Source organism: Mustela erminea, chromosome 1 (genome assembly GCF_009829155.1).
Source record: "Mustela erminea isolate mMusErm1 chromosome 1, mMusErm1.Pri, whole genome shotgun sequence".
In the NCBI taxonomy this organism is placed as follows: Eukaryota; Metazoa; Chordata; class Mammalia; order Carnivora; family Mustelidae; genus Mustela; species Mustela erminea.
Window position 1 is genome coordinate 98,856,077 of NC_045614.1, and position 24,822 is coordinate 98,880,898.

General features: G+C 37.4%; 1 protein-coding gene across 2 annotated transcripts; it reads right to left on the reverse strand.

The window, feature by feature from the left end:
- Window positions 1-1,062: 1,062 nt before the first annotated feature.
- CCDC58 (coiled-coil domain containing 58) lies at window positions 1,063-24,581 on the reverse strand. 2 transcript variants are annotated; one of them, XM_032334957.1, is made up of 6 exons: window positions 24,516-24,573; window positions 14,927-15,014; window positions 14,431-14,556; window positions 9,314-9,460; window positions 4,042-4,101; window positions 1,063-1,174 (listed from the first exon to the last, which is right to left on the reverse strand). In XM_032334957.1, the coding sequence occupies exons 2-6, from the start codon at window positions 14,951-14,953 to the stop codon at window positions 1,124-1,126; spliced, it is 411 nt and encodes a 136-aa protein (XP_032190848.1). In that variant the 5' UTR covers window positions 14,954-15,014; window positions 24,516-24,573; the 3' UTR covers window positions 1,063-1,123. The 2 variants fall into 2 exon arrangements, with proteins under 2 accessions (XP_032190848.1, XP_032190846.1); XM_032334955.1 differs by lacking the exon at window positions 14,927-15,014 and having other exon boundaries at window positions 24,516-24,581.
- Between the last annotated feature and the right edge of the window lie 241 nt (window positions 24,582-24,822).

A 24,822-nucleotide genomic window follows, 5' to 3' on the forward strand; every position in this document is an offset into this window, starting at 1 on the left:
TTTGTCTGCTTTATAGCAGAAAAGGAAGTCAGATACCAAGCATGAGAAGAATTCAATACACTGTTAGCTAGAAGGAGGGGCCATGTGCCAAGAAATGTGGGTAGCTTCTAATTTAGAGTGGCCTCTGATTAACAGCAAGGGAATAGGCACATCAGTCCTACAACCACAAGGAACTGAATTCTGCTAACAAATTGAATAAGCCAAGAAGCACATTCTTTCTATTGAGGTGCCAGACAAGAGCCCAGCCTCGCTGACCTGATTTCAGCTTATGAGACCCCAAAAAGAGAACTCAGTCTTGGACTTCTGACCTACAGAACTGTAAAACAATAAATGTGTGATTTTAAGCTGCTCAACTGTGGTAATTTGTTAAGAAGAAATAGAAAACTAATATGATCATCCTGTCCTAGAAAGTACTTTCTCTGCAATGACAGAATTCTGCAATGATGTGTTTTTTACTGACTCATTTGAATACTATCATCAAGCCCTCCTCTGCCTTTCCCAAATTTATTTTACTGTTTTCTTTTTCACTGTCCATGGAAATATTGTTCGGGAAAATTCCACCCAAAATTAGTTTTTGCATATGAAAATAAGATAAATTAAGGTACCAAGAGAAAGTTTCTTTGGACAGTATCCAGCTTATATTATTACCCTCCTACTTATTAGGATCAATAAACCCCACAAAGATAAATAAAAGGATAAAATCATCAGTGACCCAAAAAGGTCCACGTTCCTACCAATAAATCTGTAAAAATCAGTAAGATGTAATACAAATCAAATCAGATTACTAAAACTATATTCAAATTCTGTTATAAGAACTTATTATCTCAACTTGGAAAACAATCAAATAAATATGTACACTGAGTCAGAAAATTATTTTAATAGTTACAAAACATCTTTTTTTTTTTTTTTTTTTTACAGAATCAGTATAAAATAGCAGTTGATTTCTCCATAATTATCAGAATTATTTGTACTTAAGGTCTTGGCTAAGTGGGGCTGAAATCAACAAAAGGTCTTGGACTGTTGGCTCAGAAATCATCCTAGGAAGCCCACCTTGTTGATGTCTGTCATGCTTAGCTCTTATGAGATGTCCCGGTCCTTTTTTTTTTTTTTTTAAAGTATCTTTTTATTCATTCTTTGGAGGCTTGAAGTGAATTCGACAGCGTTCATTAAACACCTAAGGTATTTAAACAGAAATAAATGTTGTTGAGTCATCTTATATAAATCGAGCCTGGAACTAAACTAAATTTAGCAGGTTCAGGAAGATATAACCATTTTTATCCCAAGTCAACAGATTTAGGGAACAGAGATTTTTCCTTAGGAGTTCAAAATGACTTACAGGCACTAAGAATACAGAAGACTTTGATATCCATTTATAAGACAACTTTGATTTTTTAATAAGATTTATATTATTCAAGAAAAAATCATCACAAGCTAGCTTATTTAGTAATAGTAACTAACAAACATTTTCATTACATATTCTGGAGAGTTAGACAAAAATATCTAAAATGGTTTAAGATAAAGCTTTTTCCCCTCTTTTTATAATGTGGATTTTATTTAGTTATCTGTTGTGATTTTCCAAAAGAGTATTGGATCCTTTTCACAAGTAAGTATACTTGAAAAGAGATCAGGTCTTTGCTAAACTGTATAAATTTACAAAATGTATTGTGCTATATATCTTGCTTCCTAAAAATCTAAACAAGTAACACATTATAAATGTTAAAAGAACATTCTATTATTCAGTGTCTGTTAGTATGGGACTGTGTTAAATAAAAATTTTGATACAGCCCTTCAATGGAATATAATGTAAACATAAAGAATAAGGAAGCTCTGTATGTTCTGATTTAGAAAGCTCTCCAAGATATATTAAAGAAAAAAAAGTGTGGATAGTATACTTTCATAGAGGTGATAAATGGGAAACACACATACATAAAATCAGAAAAGGTGCAAATATCTAAAAAAGCATGTACCATCGTTTTAGAAGTAAGGGGAAGGAGGTAGCTGAAAGGGAGGAGTGAGAAGTAGAATTTTTACATTTTAATATTAAAAAAAAATTTTAATCATTCCTAAAAAATTTTAAGTGTTCAAGATAAAAATCTGAAAGAATTTCTTCTTAGAATTTACCCTCATACTTCACTGACATAAGGAACAAACTATTTTTAAGGTTAGAAAACAAAACACAAAAAACAACCTATATTGGCCACTATGAACTATCATAAGAAAATAAAAGAAAAATCTACACAGGGAGCTTAATATTCCTTAAATTCTATATGTTGCATACTCTTCGATATGTGCTATCTCATAATTAAAAGAAAAGAGTGTAGAAATTATACAAGACTCTTTCTGGCCCTTCTATCTTATAGCTCATCTCTTGTCAGTTTCCAGCCCTGATATCTCCCTTAAGTTCCCAAGGCTTCGGATTAGTGGCCTTGGAACCCTGGGTGGCATGATACATATGACTTGGCCGAACTTCTCCAAATCCTTTTCCTAAACGCCTTCCTAACCACTTTTGCTGACCTACTGTACCATAGTCACATTTTCTTTTTATAATATCAGGTAGGGCACCTGAGTTTTTGTAGACTGGATGAAGCATATTTTCTTTAAAACTAGGTCAAATCTAAAAATGCTTCACTTGGGGTGCCTGAGTCAGTTAAGCGGCCAACTCTTAATTTCAGCTCATGTCCTTAGTTCAGGGTTGTGAGTTCAAGCCCCACTTTGAGCTCCATACTAGTCACAGTGCCTACTTAAAAATAATTAAAAAAATAATAATAATAATAATAAAATAAAAATGCTTCCCTTGTCCCACTACATTTAACATGTATCAACCTCTCCATTGGGCTTTTCTTTTCTTTTTTTTTTTTTTTAAAGATTTATTTATTTATTTATTTGACAGACAGAGATCACAAGTAGGCAGAGAGGCAGGCAGAGAGAGAGGAGGGAAGCAGGCTCCCTGCTAAGTAGGGAGCCCAATGTGGGGCTCGATCCCAGGACACTGAGATCATGACCTGAGCTGAAGGCAGAGGCTTTAACCCACTGAGCCACCCAAGTGCCCTCCACTGGGCTTTTCAAACCAGATATTCATTGTACTCCTCCCCTATCCCATCCCATGAGTAAATATTCTCTCTCTGGAGAACGTAAATGAACAAGTAACACCAGAATCTTTCAAGTAGCAAACACCTCCTCATAATGGTAGAAAGGGCAGGAACAGGAAACACTGGCAAAGTGGATGGAATAAAGAAAAGTGATAAGGCAAAGAAAATCTATTTGTACTTTGCAATTTATTCGTACTCTGCAAGCTGAGTCATTCTAGTTTGTGTTCGATTAACCTCTCTGTGTTTAACCTCATTCCATTGGTCAATTTCAAAGGATGAAACAGAATTTTCCGTTCATTCCTTCAGATTTAATAGATTACTTCCCTTCAGAAATCTCTGAACTTTTAGAGAAGGGTATAAAAATACACCATTTCATACAACTGAAGTCAGCATTTTATAATTTTTAACTACAGGTAAAGTCCTGGAATCCTGGTCCTCCAATCTCATTCCTATTCAGAACTATGCAGGTGGTAATAAGGAACATGTGAACCTGGGAGCCATAAGAAGCCCTATTGTCAGATATGAGAAAAGTTATATGCAAACAAGTCTATGTTAGAAAGCAAGCAACTGCAACGGGTAGCTAATGATATGAAAATTTATGCAAAGTAATAGGGCTCAAAAAGTTTAATTTTAACAAATAACACCACTGAAGGTTCTAAGTTAACTAGTAATAACCCAAATAACAAATAAGCCCATAATTACTATTCAGAAACATACAGAATGTCTCCAGTTCTGTTACCATGACAGGTCATACAATCTACCATATGACTGTAAAGCTGGTTTTTATAAATTGGCTCTATTTGGATGCCAACTGTGCCCCTTCTCAAAATTAAAACCTTATAAATGAAACATGTCCTTTCTTAAGAGGCTAAAGGCACTCCTTACTCCCCCTCCCTTGGTTTCCCTTTGCTAGTTCAGTTTCCTTCAAAGTTGAACCAGCATTATTTTATACCTTCCAGCTCCTGTCATTTACAACTTCTTCAACATTCAGTTCTGACTGCATCCATTTCAACTGTAAAAAGGAAAAGAAAAAAGTCAGAGTTAGGAAAATTCAAATTAAAGAACTAAAACCAGGGGCGCCTGCGTGGCTCAGTGGGTTAAAGCCTCTGCTTTTGGCTCAGGTCATGATCTCAGCGTCCTGGGATTGAGCCCCACATCGGGCTCTCTGCTCAGCAGGAAGCCTGCTTCCTCCTCTCTCTCTCTCTGCCTGCCTCTCTGCCTACTTGTGATCTCTGTTTGTCAAATAAATAAATAAATAAAATCTTTAAAAAAAAAAAAAAGAACAAAAAAAGGCAATTTGGTAAACCAAATTCTATTTATAGTTTCCTAATAAAAGGAGCTCCTGCTGCTACACTCTTTGTTAATGGTATCACCTGGGCTGGATCTTGGATACAGCCCATTCTCCCCATATCTAATCAGCTATTAAACCTTCTGAAGCCATGGTTCTCAAGCATATTATAATCACCTTGAAGGGTCATTAAAAAAAATCAGATGTCCAGGAAGTTCACAAAAAGAATACAAATGGCCAATAAACGTTTTTTAAATGTACAATCTTACTCGTATATAAAGAAACACAAATTAAGCCACAATATGACAAAATTTTTTAAAAATGAGTACATCTGATAAAACCTACTACCAGTGAGGGTATGGAAAAAGATACAAACACACATTTTTAGCATGGAAGGCAATTTGGTAAGATTTATAAAAACACAAATTCACATGTCCTTGAACTCAATAATTTCAGTTGTAGTTACTGATCCTATAATAGTGATTTGCAAAGATAGCACAGAGGAATAAAAAGAAAGAGGTGGCAATCTAATTTGGATGAAGAAAAAAAGAATCAGGAAGAAAAACAGAGAAGAGAAGGGGAGACCATAAGGCCCAAAAGATCTAGAAAGGCATGAGCTTTCCACACCTTGAGCATACAGGCAGAGGTCTGAGACTAAAGATGCTAAAGTCTTTCTAAGTTTCTTGACAACTGCCAACCTAATTACACCACCAGAAAAGTAGCCAATTCCACTGCCAGGCCCAGATGGCAGGGCCCACCATACTCATAGTCTCTTCTAGTCACAAAAACTTAAAAAAGCTAGCTAGTTCCAGGAAGGAAGCTTGAAAATATTCAGGAAAATAAGGCAGAAAAAAGCATGAGCTATAGGTCAAAGCAGCCAAGAGATTAAAACTAGGATGATCTCCTCAGGCTCAACTCTCAGGCCAGGAGACTTGGGAACAAAATGGCAGAGAAATAGACTAGATCTAGGCAACCATGAGTTAGGCACCCAGACCAAAGGACCTGACAAGTCAGAAGCAGAGCTCAGGGGATGTTTAAGCAATGAGCATATAACACTAATTAGATAGGAACTTGGTATTGTTTCAGTGGCTCTTTGTAAACTCCCTTGCTAGACTCAGAAGCAGTGCCGGAGTATAGACAGGCATAAAAGACTCAAAACGAGAATGAGAGGAAGAACTGCATTTCTGATAACCAGTATCATGCTATAAAATAGTAATGCACCTGAAGAAGCCCCCCTGCTTATATCAAAGCAACCACAGTTTCAGACTATGATCAGCTACATGGACCAGAAATCAGTAAAGTTTCACTGCTCTCTGTCAAAGCCTGAACTGAAGGCAAAAAAAAAAAAAAAAAAATTAACAAGCTCAGTCAAAAAACAGAGTCATGGGACGCCTAGGTGGCATAGCTGCACTCAGCGCAGAGTCTGCTTGGGATTCTCTCTTTTTTTTTTTTTTTTTAAGATTTTATTTATTTGACAGAGAGAGACCAAAAGTAGGCAGGGGAAGAAGGCACCCCACTGAGCAGAGAGCCCTATGCGGGGCTTGATCCCAGATCCCTGAGATCATGACCTGAGCCGAAGGCAGAGGCCTAACCTACTGTGTCTCCCAGGTGCCCCATGCTTGGGATTCTCTTTCCCTCTCTCTCTCTCTGCCCCTCCTGCTCATGCTTTTTCTCTCAAATAAAAAAAAATAAAAATAAAATAAAAAGTTTACTGCCACTAGGGCAGTCTTCATAACTGCTCTCAAATAGTTAAAGGGAGGTCATGCAGAAATGGGTTTCAACTTATCCTATACACCCACAGAGGGAAGATTAAGGAGCAGTAATCACATGTTATAGGGAGGCAGATTTTCACAATATATAAGAAAATCTCTGAATAATTACAACCATCCAAAAAGAGAATACACTGCTACAGAAGATTCCAGTATTCCTCCTCCCCTGCCCCCTTAAGTAGTAGCTAAACAAAAGGTAGAAACCACTGGTTGGGAGACACTGTAAGGAGGATTAATGTAACAAACATAGATCCCAGAGACTAAAAAAGGAAAGGAAAGCAACTAGTAAGTGTATCAGGGATATGCGAGCTCTTACACACATTATATAATTTAATCCTAAACCCTAAAAATGAAAGTGTGAAAGTCTCAATTCCATTTTACAAACTAAAAATCCGATTACTTCAGGGCAATTAATTTATAAGTGTACAAAGCCTCCATGTGGTGGATGGGATTTATTCCTTTGGGCTATCTGCCTTTATAACCCATGTTTTCTCTATTCTTGAATGCTGCAGATATTATGACCAACATCTAATACAATTTCAGTGCTACTGACAAAATGTTACCTCTGAGATGATTGTTTTTGAGGCTCTAGGTCTTAAACTGGTAAACTTCCTTTCAAAGGCCACTAATAGGTGACAACAGTAACATAGTTTCAGCAAGGAATGTATTTTTTCTGCATTAAGAACTCAGGGAAAGACCTGGGACTTTTAGACTAGTGTTTCTGCACATAAATATGTTCACTTAACTATCAGAATTTGACTATCAGTAACAATTTAATGTACAAACACTGAATCCAGAGTCAGAAGAGATAGGTTAAAGTCCTAGCTCTATCGCTTCAGGGATGTCAGTATCTTTGAGTCTCGGTTTCCCCATTCAGAAAAGGAAGAGGTAGAGCTGGATCACCTCTAAGAGTTCTCTTTCTGATTCCTTAAGCTTCACGTCAAACTTGAAAATTTAAAAAAATAATTCAAGCTTCCTTACTGGGCTAAGTACTATTCCTAGTCACCTCTAGCTCTACAAAGTATCGGTCTAGAAAGCTACCTTTTATAACTTGCTAACTGGTTTTTAAAATTACTCCTTGCAATGGTCATCCTGGTGATTCTCTCTGGGCCCTAAAGGCTAAAGGGCAGAAATGAGGGTGGACCAAATTATGTGATATGTCACTCCCAAGTACTCAATGGTTTCTGAACTTTGCTCTCCACTAACAAGAGTCATTCTAGTCTTTGTTTGACTTAACATTCAAATAGTGAGTTTTCCATTTCAGATATAATAGGCCTGCCCTGCTGTTTCCTTTGTCAATACCTTCAAAAGTCTGTTAAAATACAAAATCCAAAATAACTAGATTTTATCCTGCTTTATATAAATTATCTATAAGACTTCATGAACACTGAGTAAGATGACCATTACAGCACAAGTTCACATGAGGAACCCTCCACTGCCTGGTGAATGGGATACAGGACTGAAGTAGACATCATGAACAAAGAGCAGTGAAGACGGGATGAATCCCACACCCAGCAAGACATGCTGTATCACTCGGACGACTGAGCAAGTGCGCATACTCACTGGTGGGCAGTTACATGAATAAAGGCTTAGGAGAGAAGATAAGGTCCCCTTTTCAAAGTTTGGCTACATTACTAAACAAGGGGCAGACTTCATGACTGTTTAGTAATGATAAGTACTGGATTTTCAATCACCTGAAAGGTGACTACATGCAAGGATCAGTAAGTCACCTATTGTGCCATTTAAAACACAGACATCGGGGCGCCTGGGTGGCTCAGTGGGTTGAGACCTCTGCCTTCGGCTCAGCTCATGGTCCCAGGGTCCTGGGATCGAGCCCCACATCGGGCTCTCTGCTCGGCAGGGAACCTGCTTCCTTCATTCTCTCTCTCTCTCTGCCTACCTGTGATCTCTATCTGTCAAACAAATAAATAAAAAAATCTTTAAAATAAAATAAAACACAGACATCATTTTGATAACTGCTCAGTGGTCATGTAGAAAAAAAGCCCCTCTTCTTAGGTAATGACCAACATATGTAAGGGTCAAAGAAAGCATGTATCCAACATTCTTGCCAAACGGTTCAGGAAAAAAAATGCCTACCTGTAGTAGGAAGTGGCGGAAAACAGGGAAAGGACGGAAAGAGGGAGAAGGAGGGGTAGAGATAATGTATTGCAAAGCAGGTGGGGCAAAATGTAAACAATGGGTGAATATAGGTAAAGGGTACATGTGAGTTCTTTGTACTACTCCTGCAACTTTTCTGTAAGTTTGAAATTATACCAAAATAAAAAAGTTACTCTTTAAACACCACTCCCAAAAGGAAGACAGCAAGACATTCCACTTAATAAAATCTGGTACACATCTCAACTGTTTTGATATGTCATCATTAAGAGCTATAAACAAACCGTTCTTTCCCATTTATCATACTCTGAGGTCTGTCTACACCCTATCTACATTAGCTGACTTTGGGAAAATACGGCTTCCTCTGACACATCACTCAGTGGACACTTGTTTTCTTAAAAGCAAAAACTGCAGGGATGGGAGATGAAGTGGAAACAAAAAAGTGTCCAAAAAGGGCCAAAGACCCACAGCAACTTCTCTACAGTAGGGAAATAAATTATAATGAGGTTCTAGTGTATCTGGTTATATTCGAATAGTACTATATTTTTATGGATGAAGAGGGTACTATTCTGAAATATCTGTATTGCATTTCAGCAAATTCCTACACATGAAACCTCAAAAGTACCTCAAAATGTAAATATATTTTTAAAAGTTTATTCTCAAGTCAAGCCTTTAAACATTGATACAGATGTATTTCCCTAGATTTTCTGATATAGTGTTGGATCAATACTAATCCTTTTATCTTTAACAGTATAACATATAAAGAAATGGAAAGAAAATATGACTACATGCTTCTTTAAGCTAAAGCTACTACACGGCATATATGCATGAAATGCACATTAACTTACCAACTAATACCTAAATGTAATAAAATAAAGCCCACTAAAAATGAAGTATTACTCTCCCGGTCACTTTTGTGAAAAAAGTAATGACCATTTCTTACTCTAAAATTTTCATATTAAAAACCGCCTTTATAAAATCTTTAAAAAAAAACCCGACTTCATTAAATTTGGAAATCTTTGGTTCAGAAATATAAATCTTGTTCAACTTACCTTTGTCTGTTCTTTTCTAAGTTGCTTTAATAACGTTAAATCATCCAAATTCTTTTCTCTCTCTTCTCGGAGCTGTTTTACTACTGATGAGGTCTGAGCTATACAATTTTTTATGACTCTGTCCCTGCTGGCATGAGCCTCCCTTAACTAAAAGAACAAAGGAACAAAAGAGAAAAATCATACTAATTTTTTACATTTTAGTTTTTTTAAAAAATCCTATTTTTAGGTTACAGAAATGTAATACTTTCTAAGCAATTTTTAAAAATTCAATCTTTGGAAGCGAAGATTTTGCTGAACCAGCTAAACACCTAAAAACAGATCAAAGGAAGCACCTCTCCTGGTAGAAAGTATGTGGTCAGGTTGCCTTCTTCCTCAATATGCTTCTGGGACTTATCACTCCCCAAGGGGCTTTTCATGTCAGTCCTTTCTCCCTACATTTCTCTTCCCAGTTTTCCAACCCTGTGTTGTGTTGTTCTACCCTCCACCACCCCCACACACTTCCAGGGCCATTACTGCTATTCTTCCTCTCTGTTTTTGTCCCTTTGTGGTTTTTTTCAGCTCCACATTGTCACTAGGTGTAAGAAATTATACAGTAAGTGATGTAGAGAAGCAACTCACTACAATGAAGAAAAACAAAGAATGCTACATTTACCCATGAAAGACAGAGCCCTTTCCAAGATTTCAAAGTTCTAGTATTAATATGGAAAAATTGTGTATGAGGGGCAGACTACTGGTTCCATGAAAGGACATCTGGCAGGGCAATTCTTTACTAAACTTTCATCTTTATATAACAAATCCAATACAACAATTTGCATCTATTTTCTTCCTTGATTCACAAAATATGATGGCCATGACTCAAATACATTCCCATGATCATAACCAAATTCTGATGACAACACCCCAATAATCTGGTGGGGGAGGAATAAAAAAGCACTAAAATATATGTAACGGCCATTATAACTAATGGAGCATTAAAAAAGGTGATTCACCACCAACTGAAATTTAGGTATTAACTTGCTCCAAGTAATCATGTTAAATCATTCCTCCTTCCCTCTTGAGAGAGTATCTTAATGCTACCCTAGTGACGGTTATACTAGGGATAACCTAACCATTATACATATATTTATACAAAATTTAGGACTAAACCATTCTATAAGCATTCTTCATAAGTTAGCTGAAACACATCTCTTAAATGATCATCTCAGGACCCTGAAGTTAAGAATTACTGGTCTAATATGCACCAGGAAAAAAAAAAAAAAACCTTTGCATTTCTAGAGTGCAATATTACTGAAAGTGTACTGGTTATAAACCATACTTATGTGAAGAGAAGGAAATTAAAACAATAGACATTAGCCCCACTTACAGTAAATTTCTCTAATATGCTAATTTTTTTCATCATAATAGTTAGGATTCACAAGGACAGCCCAAGGCCTATATTTCATTGACTAATATGCTGCTTCTGTTACTTGTTTCCTCCTTCAGGTATAATTCCAGAAAATGGAAGGAGCCACTGAGGGTAGGAAACTTCCCTAAATAGAGTAAGAAGAACCATCATTAGAGTTAAGAGCTCTCCCTGTGTGAGATTGGCTAAATAATTAGTATTTCCAGGCTTCAGCTTCCTCTTTTGCAAAACTATGGATTATGAGTAAATCATCGCTAACATCTTTTCTACCCCTAAAATTTAAGGGTAATTCAACTCAATACACTGCTCAGATGACTGATATTTTGTCCAAACCCCCAACAATTGGTGAAGTCACATTAAGACCAACTAGGAGTCTGTCGCAGTATTTTCATTTTTCTATCTGCATTTTAAAATCAAATTCCAATTGTGTACATTTTGTTAGAATGTTCAAGGTTTTCCTTCTAGTCTCTCTCACCACAGAGCTTCCTCCCTTAGCTGGGCTTTCATCCACTGTTCCCCTCTTTAACTTGGCCCCTTTCCTGTGGATACACTTCTAGCTGAACACCACCCTCCTACCCTCGCCTGCATAGTTTTCCTTCAGATTAGCCCCACTGTGAACCCACTCCCCTGTGGACAGAAGTTACTGATCAAATCATCTTTTACTCAGTAATATCAATTATTTTAGTCTAGCGGTCATGACCATCCTTCAACAAAATTCAGAATTAAGAGCCACTGGCAAGAGGATTATGCATGGACTTCTGTGCACATATGTCAAAGAAATGAGGACGCTTGATAACTAGTAATAAGACGGTGTGACATAAACCTACCAGAGAAAAACAGCACAAAATCAGACTTACTAGCTCATCAGTAATTCAGATGTTTCAGAAGTTGGGTCACGTGAGAATTGTTTCTGTTATACAAAGTGCTTGTCAAAGGAAGAAACTTAGTAAGGTAAAAGGCAAGGCCTTTGTTAGAGGAGAAAATTCCTGAATGATAACCATTATCATAACCAAACTTCCTTTGATTTGGGGTAAGCAATTCTGAAATGAAGGCATTTGGGATGGGGCAGGAAAATGATTCAAAACTAGTCTAACAGGGGTCTATCTAGGACTTCCCAGTTTTATTTTACTTTACCAAAATGCTAAGAACTTATTTTAGTCAAATTTTCACCTAGTTTATCTTTTAACTACTGTTTTATAACAATGCCTTTTGCCTTTAAGGGAAACAATGCCTAGAGTTTTTCTGACTGTAGTTTTTTTGGTGTTTTTCTTTCCAGAATAAAGGCTGATTCTAAATTAACTCTGCACTAAATTCTAATTTCCCAAACATCATTTGTTTTAGAACCCTGACAATGATCCTTGGTTTAACTATCATTAAAAACAAAATAAAAGGGGCGACTGGGTGGCTCAGTGGGTTAAAGCCTCTGCCTTCGGCTCGGGTCATGATTCCAGGGTCCTGAGATCGAGCCCCACATCGGGCTCTCTGCTCAGTGGGGAGAGTGCTTCCCCCTCTCTCTCTCTGCCTGCCTCTCTGTCTACCTGTGATCTCTGTCAAATAGATAAATAAAATCTTTAAAAAAAAAAAAAAAGCCAAAAACAAAATAAAAACTACTAAGTTTTTGTCATGGCACTTTGTTTTAAATCTTCCTCTAGAACTTCTGACAAAAAGATGTAAGAGGAACCATACCATTTAAACATAGTTCCAAAAATTCTTCATTATATTAAAGAGATACCTTTAAGAATTACCCTAAATCAATCACTGTGACACCAATAATAGTTTTGCATTTGTAAAGCACTGTTCCAAGTTCATAGACCTTTTAAGGCTCAGTACTGAATTTTATATTTAACTTGAGAATAAACAATAAACAATGCACTACTAGAAAAACTTCATAGATTCAAGGGAATATGCTCTATTAGGGGTATCTCACTAAAATTATGTTTATTAAGAGTATACTTTTAAGATGTGGAATTTCTACAATTAGTGCTTCATAATAACTTTGCTGATCATCTGCTATGAAGAAGTATTATCATTAGATTCCTTCCTTAGCTATGGAACGAAGGGTTGGGGCTAAAGAAAGTCAAGGTAACCTTAAGTAACCTGGACATTTCACAGAGTTCAACTCTTAACTGCAACAATATTTAAAGGAACTCAGTGAGACTTCTTAGCATGGGCGCTCTGCTGCAGGCTCGATCACAGGCACGAAACTACTAGATAAACAATCCTTTCTCTGATGGTCATGTCACTGGAGCCTTTAGGGTTCAGACAGAGCAAAATCCAAACACATACATAATATCCAAAACAGAAAGATCCTAAATATCCAAATCAAAAGGTTCTAGTGTGCAAGATTATCCTCATCCAACAAAGCGATAAGAAATAACGACAGTAATAGACGCAGCAAACATTTATATGTAAGACATTTAGTACAGTAAGCACTTCACATTACCTCAGTTAGGCGTCTAACAACCCTATGAACTAGGAACTATTATGATATTATTTTACAAATAAGGAAGCTGAGGCAAAAAGTCTTGTAACATGTTCAAGGTTACCAGCTAGGAAGTAGCAGAGGTTGGATTTAATCTAGATGCAGAATCCATGTTGTTAATCCCTACACTACAAATTTTCAAGTTAATAAAAAATTGTAAATGGAAACAAGTGAGTAGATTATAGAGATTTTATAGTTAGTGAGATCATAAATTTCCCATTCTTCAGACAGAACTACCCAAAGAAACTAAGGGAAGTGTCAAAACAATCTCAAAATAAACCAGGGTTTGGACTCTGGCTCCCTACTTCCAATACTGGATTTTACTCATTAACACCTACAACCCTTGAATTTTCAAGCCACAAGAATTACCTGACTATTCAATGAAGTAACATACTTTCACATAAAAGCAGAATAAAAATATCAGCAATTATTAATGCTTTGAATTTAACTGATATGAATAAGCTTATACAAAACTTTTTTCATAACCAACAAATAAAAAATTTATATTTATGTAATATCTTCTTTACAAGAATCCAAATAGTAATCTTGTGCTAAAGAAGCAAATGCCATTTGAACATTAGCTTCCAAGTTAACAAAAAGATGTTAAGTAAATTACAAAAAAAAAAAAATACTTAGCTACATTACCATTTCCTTCTGCTTTTGGATATTATAAAGAGACATAAAGGGGATCTTTAAGAGGCAATGAAAAAATATGTACTTGAGAAACCAAAGCCTCAGGAAAGGACAATTTATCTGTGGCTTCTCTCCCAACTGCTAAGTGCTTCTATTTCCCTTCCTGATGACTGAGGGAAGAAAAAAGATATGGAAAATGTGAAACCTTTTAATTCCTCATTGTATCAGATGTCTGGGTTCCTAGGATTGATTCATTCGAAGCCTTTGCTCTTGTTTCACTGTTTTACTTGACTATTTCACTCTCTCCTTCATTGCCTGGTGCATAAGATTTCCTTAAGTTAAAGGCCACCCTGGATGGGGCCAAAACAACTACTGCTCTCATTCCTTAGAATGGTCTCTTCACAGACTTGTGCATAAGATCACACATTTTCTTTAAGTTTGTAGCAACCAGACCAAAACTTATACACACCCCTAGATGTAGGCAAAAAACCATGAAGATGTCATACTTTTATCCAGTTTAATTGTATGTCAGTTGGTTTCTTATTTTGCCTGCAAAGAAAGGCATAAAGGAAGCACAAAAGACTCAAAAGATACACTTACAGACTCATAAAGTTGTTTACAGGTTTGGCTTGCATCAATTTTCCCTGCAAAGGAAGCTGTTGGAACCGTAGTGTTTAATTCATGTACTATTCTGTCATCAATCGTCCTCATCACCTTGAGTAATTCCTATATATGTTTAAAATAAAAGAATAATAACCTGAATGGAAAGTTAAGTGATAAAAAAGAAACATTTAAACAAAAAAAATTATAAAGCTCTTGGATATTTTACAACTTTCTAAGTTAGGAGTAGAAAAACCATGCTAAATTTAGTGCAACCACAGGAAAATCTTTATTACAAGAATAGGTACCTTATGTAATAGTAATTCTAAGAATGGGCACCAACACTGTTTCCTCAGCTCAAATGTGACCATCTCAAGGGTCAAGATTGTTTTATTCACTTTTAAACCCCACGTGCTAACATAGTGCTTCCCAAACTGTGTGTGCTCTTTCCATTCCCAGCACACAGAAAATAAAGGGTTCTACTGAACTCAATTACCTCAAATTGTCCCAGACAATCCAGCATAATTGCTGCTCTATTCCCTCTTTGTCTATTGTTCTAAAATGTGGTGGTAGATAGAAAAATTCTGTAGAGATATACAAGAAAACTCAGTTGTGGTTCACTTGTAGAAATTAACCTATAACCTTTTAGTTTTTTTGTTTTTCTTAATTTTTTACTATGACTGTGTATTATTTTTGTAACAAAAATAAGTAAAACAAAGCATGCTGCTTGAGAATGAATCAAATTTCTTCATGGCTTTCTTGTTCTTAGAACAAACAGCAATTAGTTTTATCTTTTCTTAATGACCCTACCCAGATTTCCCAAGGATCTGCCACTCCTGAAAAGGCTCCAACTCTCAAAAAACCAACCAAAAGAAAAATAATACCAAAAGGGCAGAGGACTTGGAAAGACTCTGGTAAGTATACCTACACAGGTTAGCGCCTTTGCTCTACATTTTGATTAGGGTACTTCTTTTCACTTGTCACTAGAAAAAGGCTGGGCATCAGCTACACTCTGTCTCCAGAAAACACAAACTCTACAACCAGTTTCTACGAGTATACCCTCTTCTTTTCTTTTTGTTTCTTAAATTCTCCTCTCTGCCTCCGAGCCCAGCAAAACATAATGACTGAAAAATCATAAGGAAAACTGAAGTATATAATGCTAGAAATATATCTATTAAAAAGCCCCAACAAGTTAAGAGTCAATACTGAAGTGTATTAAAAGCAACTTTGCTTGAACCTCTGCCTCGCCTCCTTCAACATACCAAACCATTTCTTTCCTTTGCCAAACTGAAATCCATGACTGAAACCAACTTCTTCATTTCTTTCTTCATCTGTTTGTTAAAATAAACCCTTTTATTATGATTAAACTATTATGATTAAACTGATTAAACAGTCATTTTACAAAAATTAGAAAAACTTATAAATAAAAATCAGCTACAGTTAACCATTATTAATATTATAAGATGTACCTTTAGTTTTTTCTGTACATATCTATATTTTTATAAACTTGAGGTTCTTTGTAACACTCTAAAGTCCTGCTTAATGACATTATGCCATTAGCATTTTGCCTTTCTTACTAAAAGTGCCGTGAAGACATTTTTAATAGTTGCATGAACATCCTGTGGAGGTGTCACAACACCTAAGACCACTTCCCCAATAATGAATACTTAAGTGTTTCCAATTATAATAACTATTTAAGCCATCCAGTCTAAATCTGCAGTTTAGATTCTGTTCCTATTGGTCTATTAATCTTTAATTAGTAATTTAATGGCCTTTTTTTAGATCTCAATCTAGAAGTTAAACAGCTTATAGAAAGCTCATAATTTAGACTAATAAACATATGCAAATATCAGGTCTAAAACCAATTTCACTATCTTACCCCCTCTTCCTGTATCTTTCTATTTTTGTCAATAGTAGTAGTATTCTCTATTAAACGGAATTCTTAAGGGCTAATCTCAATGTACTCCTTAAGAAACCACCACATTAATTGTTTTATGTACAGTGGAGGATACATGCGTCTGAGTGGCAAATTCCAAACAAACAGTGGCAGCACCACCATTTGGTGTTAAAAACCAGGTAAGTAGCGGTATTAGCAGACAGGGACCTTCGTTGAAACTTCAGCACCTACAACCTATTCAAAAAGCAGCAGCAGCAGCAGCAGCAGTAGCTGCTGCACCACCTCTTTTAAAAATCTCTTTTCCCCTAGCTGAATAGAAATGATCTTCTTTAAGTTACACTTTCCAGATAAAGCTTTCCTTGGCTGAGAGTCCTCGAAATCTTTCTTCTTTAAACATATGTAGCAGTTAGAACATAGCACAATTCATTTACTAACTCACACTTTATTCAAAAAACATTTGGTACTGTCTAGTATGGTTTAGGCACCATTCTAAACACCAGGGCCACAATGGTGACTAAAACAGAAAAGGTCCTTACTCTCTGGGAACAAAATTGTCCTATGGGGAGACAGACAATAAGCAAGTACCTCAATAAACAAGATAGTTTTAGTACTGAATAATACTATGAAAAACAAAACAAACTGAGGTAATGGGATAAAGAATGACAGTGGCGCTGAGAGGCCAGCACTTAAGACAAGGAGATCAAGAAAGCCCTGAGGGGGCGCCTGGGTGGCTCAGTGGGTTAAAGCCTCTGCCTTCGGCTCAGGTCATGATCCCCGAGTCCTGGGATCGAGCCCGCATTGGGCTCTCTGCTTGGTGGGGAGCCTGCTTCCCCCTCTCTCTGTCTCTGCCTGCCTCTCTGCCCACTTGTGGTCTCTATCAAATAAATAAATAAATAAAAATCTTTTGGGAAAAAAAGAAAGAAAGAAAGAAAGAAAGAAAGGCCTGAGGATGCAGCATCTGAGCTGAGAAATGAATGAGAGAAATGAGCCAACTTAGAAGAACACCTGGGGAAATAAGTCACAATGAGGCAAGAACTGGGGTCTATGAAGAACTAAAACAAGGCAAGTGGACTGGGAGTGAATCTGGGTGAAAGTGGTGTTAGGTGAGGTCAGAGAGACCAGAAAATGAGGAACAACAGAGACCAGGAAAACAATTAAGGATTCTGTTCTAAAGGAAACAGGGTTTTAGGCAAGGGAATGCTGTTAACATGATTAGTTCTTTAAAAAGATAACTTCACCTCTATGTGGAGAATGGACTATAGAGAGAATGGAAATATGGTGACTATATTACTGTGGTGGTCTTGGCAAGAGATAAAGATAGTTTGGGAGGTAGCAGTAGAGTTCGGGAGAGGAAGCTAGATTCTGGATGTATTTTGAAAATAAGAGTAGATAGGACTTGCTGATGAACTGGTGGTGGGTAATGAGAAAAGAAAACAAGATGACTGTTAGGTCTGAGGCCTGAGCAACTGAATGGACGGTAGTGCCATTAACATATGTTGGGGAGAGACTGGAGGAGGAAGATTTGTAAGGAAAGAGAAGATCAAGGTTGTCATGACACAAAGGATATTTGACGATACTTAGGATTTCTGTTAATTGTATGTGATACTGGTATTGTGTTCAAAATTACAATCTCTTAGAGATACAGACTAAAATTATTTACAGAAAAAAGATAAGCTATCTGGGGTGTGCTGCAAAATAATCTGGATAGAATGGGGTTAGTGGTAGAATATAAATGAAAACAACAGTGGCCATGAATTGATTGTTGAAGTTAAGGGTTGGGTACATAGCAATTCATGGCAGGAACTCTCCTTTTGGACAGGACTGAAATTTTGCACACAAAAAAGTTTTTCTTTTTTTAAAGGTTCTGTTCTGGACATGTTAAGTTTGAGATGCTTATTAAATATCTGGTCGACAAGTTGAAGAGAAAGTTGAAAATACCAGTGTGACACTGAACCAGGCTAGAGTTACATTAACACACTGATATTAAAAGCCACGTGATGAGAAGAGATCACTGAGGGAGACTGGGAGACTGTAGGGAATGGGAGGGGGGTGTCAAGAAAGAACTCTAGCAATTAAAGTACAGGAGAAAAACTGTGATATCGAACAAGTCAGAAGAAAGGCTGCAAGGAGTGAATGGTCACCTGTGTTGAATGTTACTAGGAAGTCAAAGAATAATGAGAACAGAAATTAACTTTCAGATTTAGCAGCATGGAAACCTGGGTGATCGTAGTAAGAGTCATCTGAATAGAATGTTTAATGGACTGAAAGTTAATGTGGCCTATGTACAGAGAGTAAGAGAAAACAGGGTATAAAATGAAGCCCACCATTACAGGTCACAGTATAGGATTTTAATCTTTTTTCTGAAAGAATGGAGAACCAAATAAATGTTTAAGTATGGTGGGGTTACATGATCAAGTTTGTACTCTGAAATGATTGCTTAGGTTAAAGTATTAAAATACAGAAAATGAATAAGAGTAAACGCAAAAGGATCAGTTAAGAGATAAATACAGCAATCCAGGTAAAAGATTATAAAGCTTACATTCCATGGGATTTTTATTTACTCAGAACTTTAACCAGTTTTGAGTCTGAACACTGGCTATATAGCCAAATTTCTCTCCATTAAAACAATGTGGACATAACTGTTATGTTATTTTAACATAACAGTTTAAGATAAATTTAAGATAAATTATGAATTTATCTGCATTAAACTAGGTAATTTCACAGTCATACCAATGGAACCTACAACTGTGGATTTTCAAATATACCAATTCTCAGTGTTCTAGAGAATCATCAATATATGATCTAGAGATTGACTTTTAATATGGCAGACACTGGCTATGAGGTTATTTTAATTAAAATTAAATAAATTAAAATTGAGTTCCTCAGTTGCACTTGCCACATTTCAAGCGCTCGAGAGCAATATATTGCTGGTAGATGGCACAAACTTCCACCACCACAGTTCTAGTGGACAGTGCAGAATTCAAGAATATAGAATGACAATTTCTGAACTGATAATACACATGTTCAGGGATTGCTGAAAACTATAAGCTATTCTTAAATGTCTCAGAAAAGATACCCAAAAAATAAAGATAAAGGGGAAAAGGGGGGAGGTAAGATTCAGAAAGGAATTTCTTTCAAAACCGCTAAGGGAGAAAGAAAAGAACTATAAACCAGTTCACTAGGTGGTTTTTTAAGTGTAAAAAGTGCCAGAGCTCTTAAGGCAGCTGCAGAAGGGTCTAAAGAAAAGCTTGAGTGGCCTTCACAGACGGAGAGGAAATGAAAGTTAACGCTGACACCACAATGCCGCCATTAAATCACGTGTCATTATTCATACGGAATTACTGACTACCTATCTGATGCCTAGCTCCAATGGCACCCTCCCCTCCCTTTCTCTCACAAATTCACTAAGAAAATATACAGAAAAAAACCCTGAGTAGACACCATACACAATAAACCAGATTCTGATAAATCATGAATCTCTAATTTTAGGCTGGCCCTTAAAAATTATTCAGACACTTATCTTGGAATTCCATTTTATGTCTTATCTGTCATTGTGGGGTGAAAATCTCATTCACTGAGAAGCTAATTTTGGTATCAAAGGAATGTCCATATTTAGTAGGGAAGGGTAGAGAAAACTTTCTATCGCCCCTATAATTATACTACAACACTACCTCTAGGGTTAATCCTTCAGTAAATGCCTTTTGTTATTTTGGGCAGCTTCTAGGGTATACAGGGAGTGGTTAAAGGTCTATTACAGGACAGTAAAATAAAAATGTACTTCAAAGAATGCCCCACATATGTAAAATACATAAAATTTTCTGCCTACATACTACTATTCCTTCTACCTAGAATTCCCCTGGTCCTGCCCACCTAAGGCCCAACTTAATTGCCACCTCTAGATTTATTTCTCCCTGACCTGTTAGAACACTTTATTCACATTCTCAGTATCTTCTACATGTTTTGTATCCTTGCTTGCATTACATTCCTTATTTTATATTCTGTCCACTAAGTATTCCCAAGTGCCTGGTACCTCACAGTATCTGTTATGAACAGACATGTGTCCCCCCACATACCAGATTCATATATTGAAGCCCTAACCCCCAAAATGACTGTGTTTGGAAATAGGGCCTATAGGAAGGTAATTAAGCTTAAATGATGTCATAAGGGTGGTGCCCTAATCCTACAGAACTGGTGTCCTTATAAGAGGAAGAGACACCAGCCATCTCTCTTTCTCTGTGCACAAAGAGGCCTAATGAGAACACAGCAATGAGGCTGTAATATGCAAGCCAGTAAGAGACGGTGAACCAGAAACCAACTCTGAAAGGACTTTGATCTTGGACTTTGAGCCTCTGGAACGGAACTGTGAAAAAATGAATTTGTTGTTTAAACCACCCAGTTTGTGGAATTTGTTATGGCAGCCCTAGCAGACTAATAAAATATCCAATAAATTCTTGCTAAATGAGTGTTCAAATGGAATCCTAGAAACTCAGTTTTAAACATTTTATGGATTTTATGTCATTTTAGAAACAGTATGTTTTCCAGGAGTGTTAAGTCCAACTTTTATAGCAGAAAAATAAAAATTATAAAAACTTAAAATAACTTAAAAATTCTTAAGCTTTAAAACATGCACATGGAGGGGCGCCTGGGTGGCTCAGTGGGTTGGGCCACTGCCTTCGGCTCGGGTCGTGATCTCGGGGTCCTGGGATCGAGTCCCGCATCGGGCTCTCTGCTCAGCGGGAAGCCTGCTTCCCCCTCTCTCTCTCTCTCTGCCTGCCTCTCCGTCTGCTTGTGATTTCTGTCAAATAAATAAAATCTTAAAAAAAAAAAAAAAACACGCACATGGAAAGAAATCAGGAAAGTAGTTCTAGGAAGGGAGAAGGAGGGATATATGGACAGGGATTGACTGGGAAAGGGCATGAGAAACTTTTGAGGGTGATGGTATTACTCTCTCTGTTTGATAGAGGTATATGCAAATGTTAAAAGTATGGTATCCTTAAGATTAGTGCATTTCACCACATACAAATTTTATAGAATGAATGTGAACAAATATTGAACTACAGTAAATGATATGAATAGTGACATGTTTAGGAGTAATATGGATGTTTGCAACCTATTTTGAAATGCATCAAAAAAATAAAAAGGCAGGGCATGGTGGCTCAGTTGGTTAAGCGTTTGTCTTCGGCTTGGGTCGTGATCCTAGGGTCCTAGGATCTAGTCCTGCATCAGGCTCCCTGCTCCATGGAGAGCCTGCTTCGCCCTCTGCCTCTACCTCCCTCATGAATAAAAATAAATCTTAAAAATCTTAAAAATAAAAAAAAAACTTTTAAAATTAATAAAATAAAATAAAAAGGCAGGGCGCCTCGGTGGCTCAGTCAACTAAGCCTCTGTCTATGGTTCAGTTCATGATTCCAGGGTCGAGGGATCGAGCCCCCTATAGGCTCCCTGCTCAGCGGGGAGTCTGCTTCTCCCTCTCCTCCTACCTGACCTTCACCCGTGATGTCTCACTCTCTCCTCTCTCTCTCTAATAAATAAATAAAATCTTTTAAAAATAAAAAGAGTGAATTGATGACTATATTGAGAGAGGGATATGTTGTAACAGTAAATACAGCAAATCACTGATTATAGAATCTAGATGTACAGAGGTGTTCATTGCAAGATTCTTTCAAGTTTTCTATAGCGTTTGAACATCTTCATAATAAAATTCTAAAATACCTATATCTTTATAATAAAAATACATGATTTTCTGTTTCTCTTCCACCGTATTCAGTGCAGCGCTTTTCACATTTAGGGTACTTACATACAAAATGCAATGGTTTCATAGCTTTAAAAAAATACTAACTTTAGGACGCCTAGGTGGCTCAGTGGGTTAAAGCCTCTGCCTTCGGCTCAGGTCATGATCTCAGGGTCCTGGGATAGAGCATCGGGCTCTCTGCTCAGCAGGGAGCCTGCTTCCTCTTCTTTTTCTCTGCCTGCCTCTCTGCCTACTCGTGATCTCTCTCTGTCAAATAAATAAATAAAATCTTTTAAAAAAATACTAACTTTAATTGATAATCTGTGAGTATGTCAGTTAACCACAGCTTCTAATTTTACCCAATTCACCTAAACCTAAATGTTATACTAAATTTTTAAGTTTTACAGCACCTTCACTTATGTTCACGTGTGCCTGACATAGTTGGGGCAAATGTTCTTATACTTATTTACAATGAGGTTAAATGATATGCCAAGGCAGCTCTGGAAAACCAGATCTGACTTTTATCCATGGTATTCTCTATTATAAACCATGAAACTCATTTTATGATCTTTTTATTTACATTTTTCTGTGAATGGAATGTTTCTACAATCAGAGTTTAGCTTTTCTTTCCCTTATATCTTATTGTGACTTCCAAAAGAAAAATACAAGTGCTTTTAAAGCACTGCTGGGTATTTTAACAGAGATCCTTTGAGATTTAGTTTTAGAGGGGCATCTGGGTGACTCAGCTGCTTAAATGTCCATCTTAGATCAGGTCATGATCATGATCTCAGGTCATGATCTCCAGGTGGTGGGGCTGAGCTTCCCCATTAGCCAAAGCTTGTGCCCATCAGCGCATAGCCTGTTTGTCCCTCTCCCTCTGCTCCTCCCCCCACTTGTGCACAATCTCTCTCTCAAATAAGTAAATAAAATCTTAAATTCAGTTTTAGAGATTCAAATAATTATAGAGATGGAAGCAGTTTTAAATGTTACACAACATAATCTTATTTTACAGATTCAAAAGTTAATTCCTAAATGTTAAGCAATTAGCTCAAAGTTCCAAAGCTGTTAAAGGCCAAAGCAGTATCAGAACCCAGATCATCTAACTCCCTAACCAGTGCTCATTCTAATAAACCTTAAAGTTATCACGGCTCAATTATCTGAGCTCATTAACTCAAATCAATTCATAGCAGTAATGTGAAAAACCAAGGCCACAGACGGGCCTGTTAAATATTCCATACATTTTATACTCTAATGGTCTTTTTCCATTTAATTTAAGATTTTTACAAGTATCTGTATTTGTAAGGCACTTTGATCACATGTGAAGTTGGCTGCTGTTGTGCTGATCTAATCTCAGGAGCAGCTGAAGGGTGAAGAGGGTGCAAGCAATGGTGGAAAGACCCCATATAAATTTCTTTGGCCAAATAGTACCTGTCAAATAATTCGGTCTGTTGAGGTTATCTTCAAGAATACCACTCTCTACAAAATGGCTCACATCACAAAACTTCCTACAGATAGATCAGCGTTACTTTAAATTATTTTTCATTATCTTTAATTAAACATACATTTGTAAGGTCATTTTTTTTTAAGATTTTATTTATTTATTTGACAGAGAGAGATCACAAGTAGGGAGAGAGGCAGGCAGAGAGGGAGGAGGAAGCAGGCTCCCTGCTGAGCAGAGAGCCCGACGCGGGACTGGATCCCAGGACCCTGAGATCATGACCCGAGCCGAAGGCAGCGGCTTAACCCACTGAGCCACCCAGGCGCCCAGGTCATTTTTTTTTAATTCAAATCTTTATCTAGACAGCAGCACATTTATGCCTACATTGGAACAGAAAACTTTTATAGCAACTTAGAATCTAGACCCTTGTTCTTTAATTTATAGCCTGATCTTAGCCCTAGTCCTCTGGTATTTGAATATGAAAAAGAGACAGCCTTTTCCTTACAAGTTACATTTCCTCTAATTGTTAGGAAGGCAGAAGCACTACGGCAGGTACTAAAATTAATCGCCCCTCCAAGGCTCCATACGTTCTGCCCCACTAAAATAGTAAAACTTTTACCAAGTTCGTTTTGTTTTATCAAGCAATTAAGTTCTTCACTTTCCCCTCTCCTACCAATGCTCAACTTAAGTAGGAGGGGTACCGAAGAGGCTAGGAACTGGGTTCAGGGAGTGGTTTAAAAGGTGGTTACAATCCCTACCACCCCGCCCAAGCTCGGTTTTACCACCTCGGAACGCTACTCAAGGTCTGGGCGCTGCAGAAACAACCATGACCCCCACGGAGCTGCCTCGCTCTCTACGGCCAAGCCCGCGCCCCCGTGACCTCCAATGGCTGGAAAAAGGAGCCTTGAACTGCCCGCTTCTTCCACAACTGGTCCGCACTCCCTCCCAGGCCACAGCAGGGAATAGAGTACGGGGACAAACGGAGGGACACGCCTGCCACATGAGGAAAACCCCATCACCTGGAACTCGGCGAACTCCTCACAGTTCACACCGCCACTGGGCGCCGCCATATTGGACAAACGCGAGGCCCCCGCCGCGAACCAATCACCACTGAGCAAGGGTGTCCGCGCCGCCGCCTAACAAAATTTATTCCAAAGGCAATCGGCGAGGAACCTAAAGTAAGCTAAGCTAAGGTTTGTCTTTTCCCTGGTCCTTATCTACATCCAAACCTGTAACCTTGCTGTCCTTCCTTTCGCTCCTACCCCTTTAACACGGCCTCCTGGAACCCGGCTAGATGTATCGGAGAGTCTTAGAACTTGAAGGAAA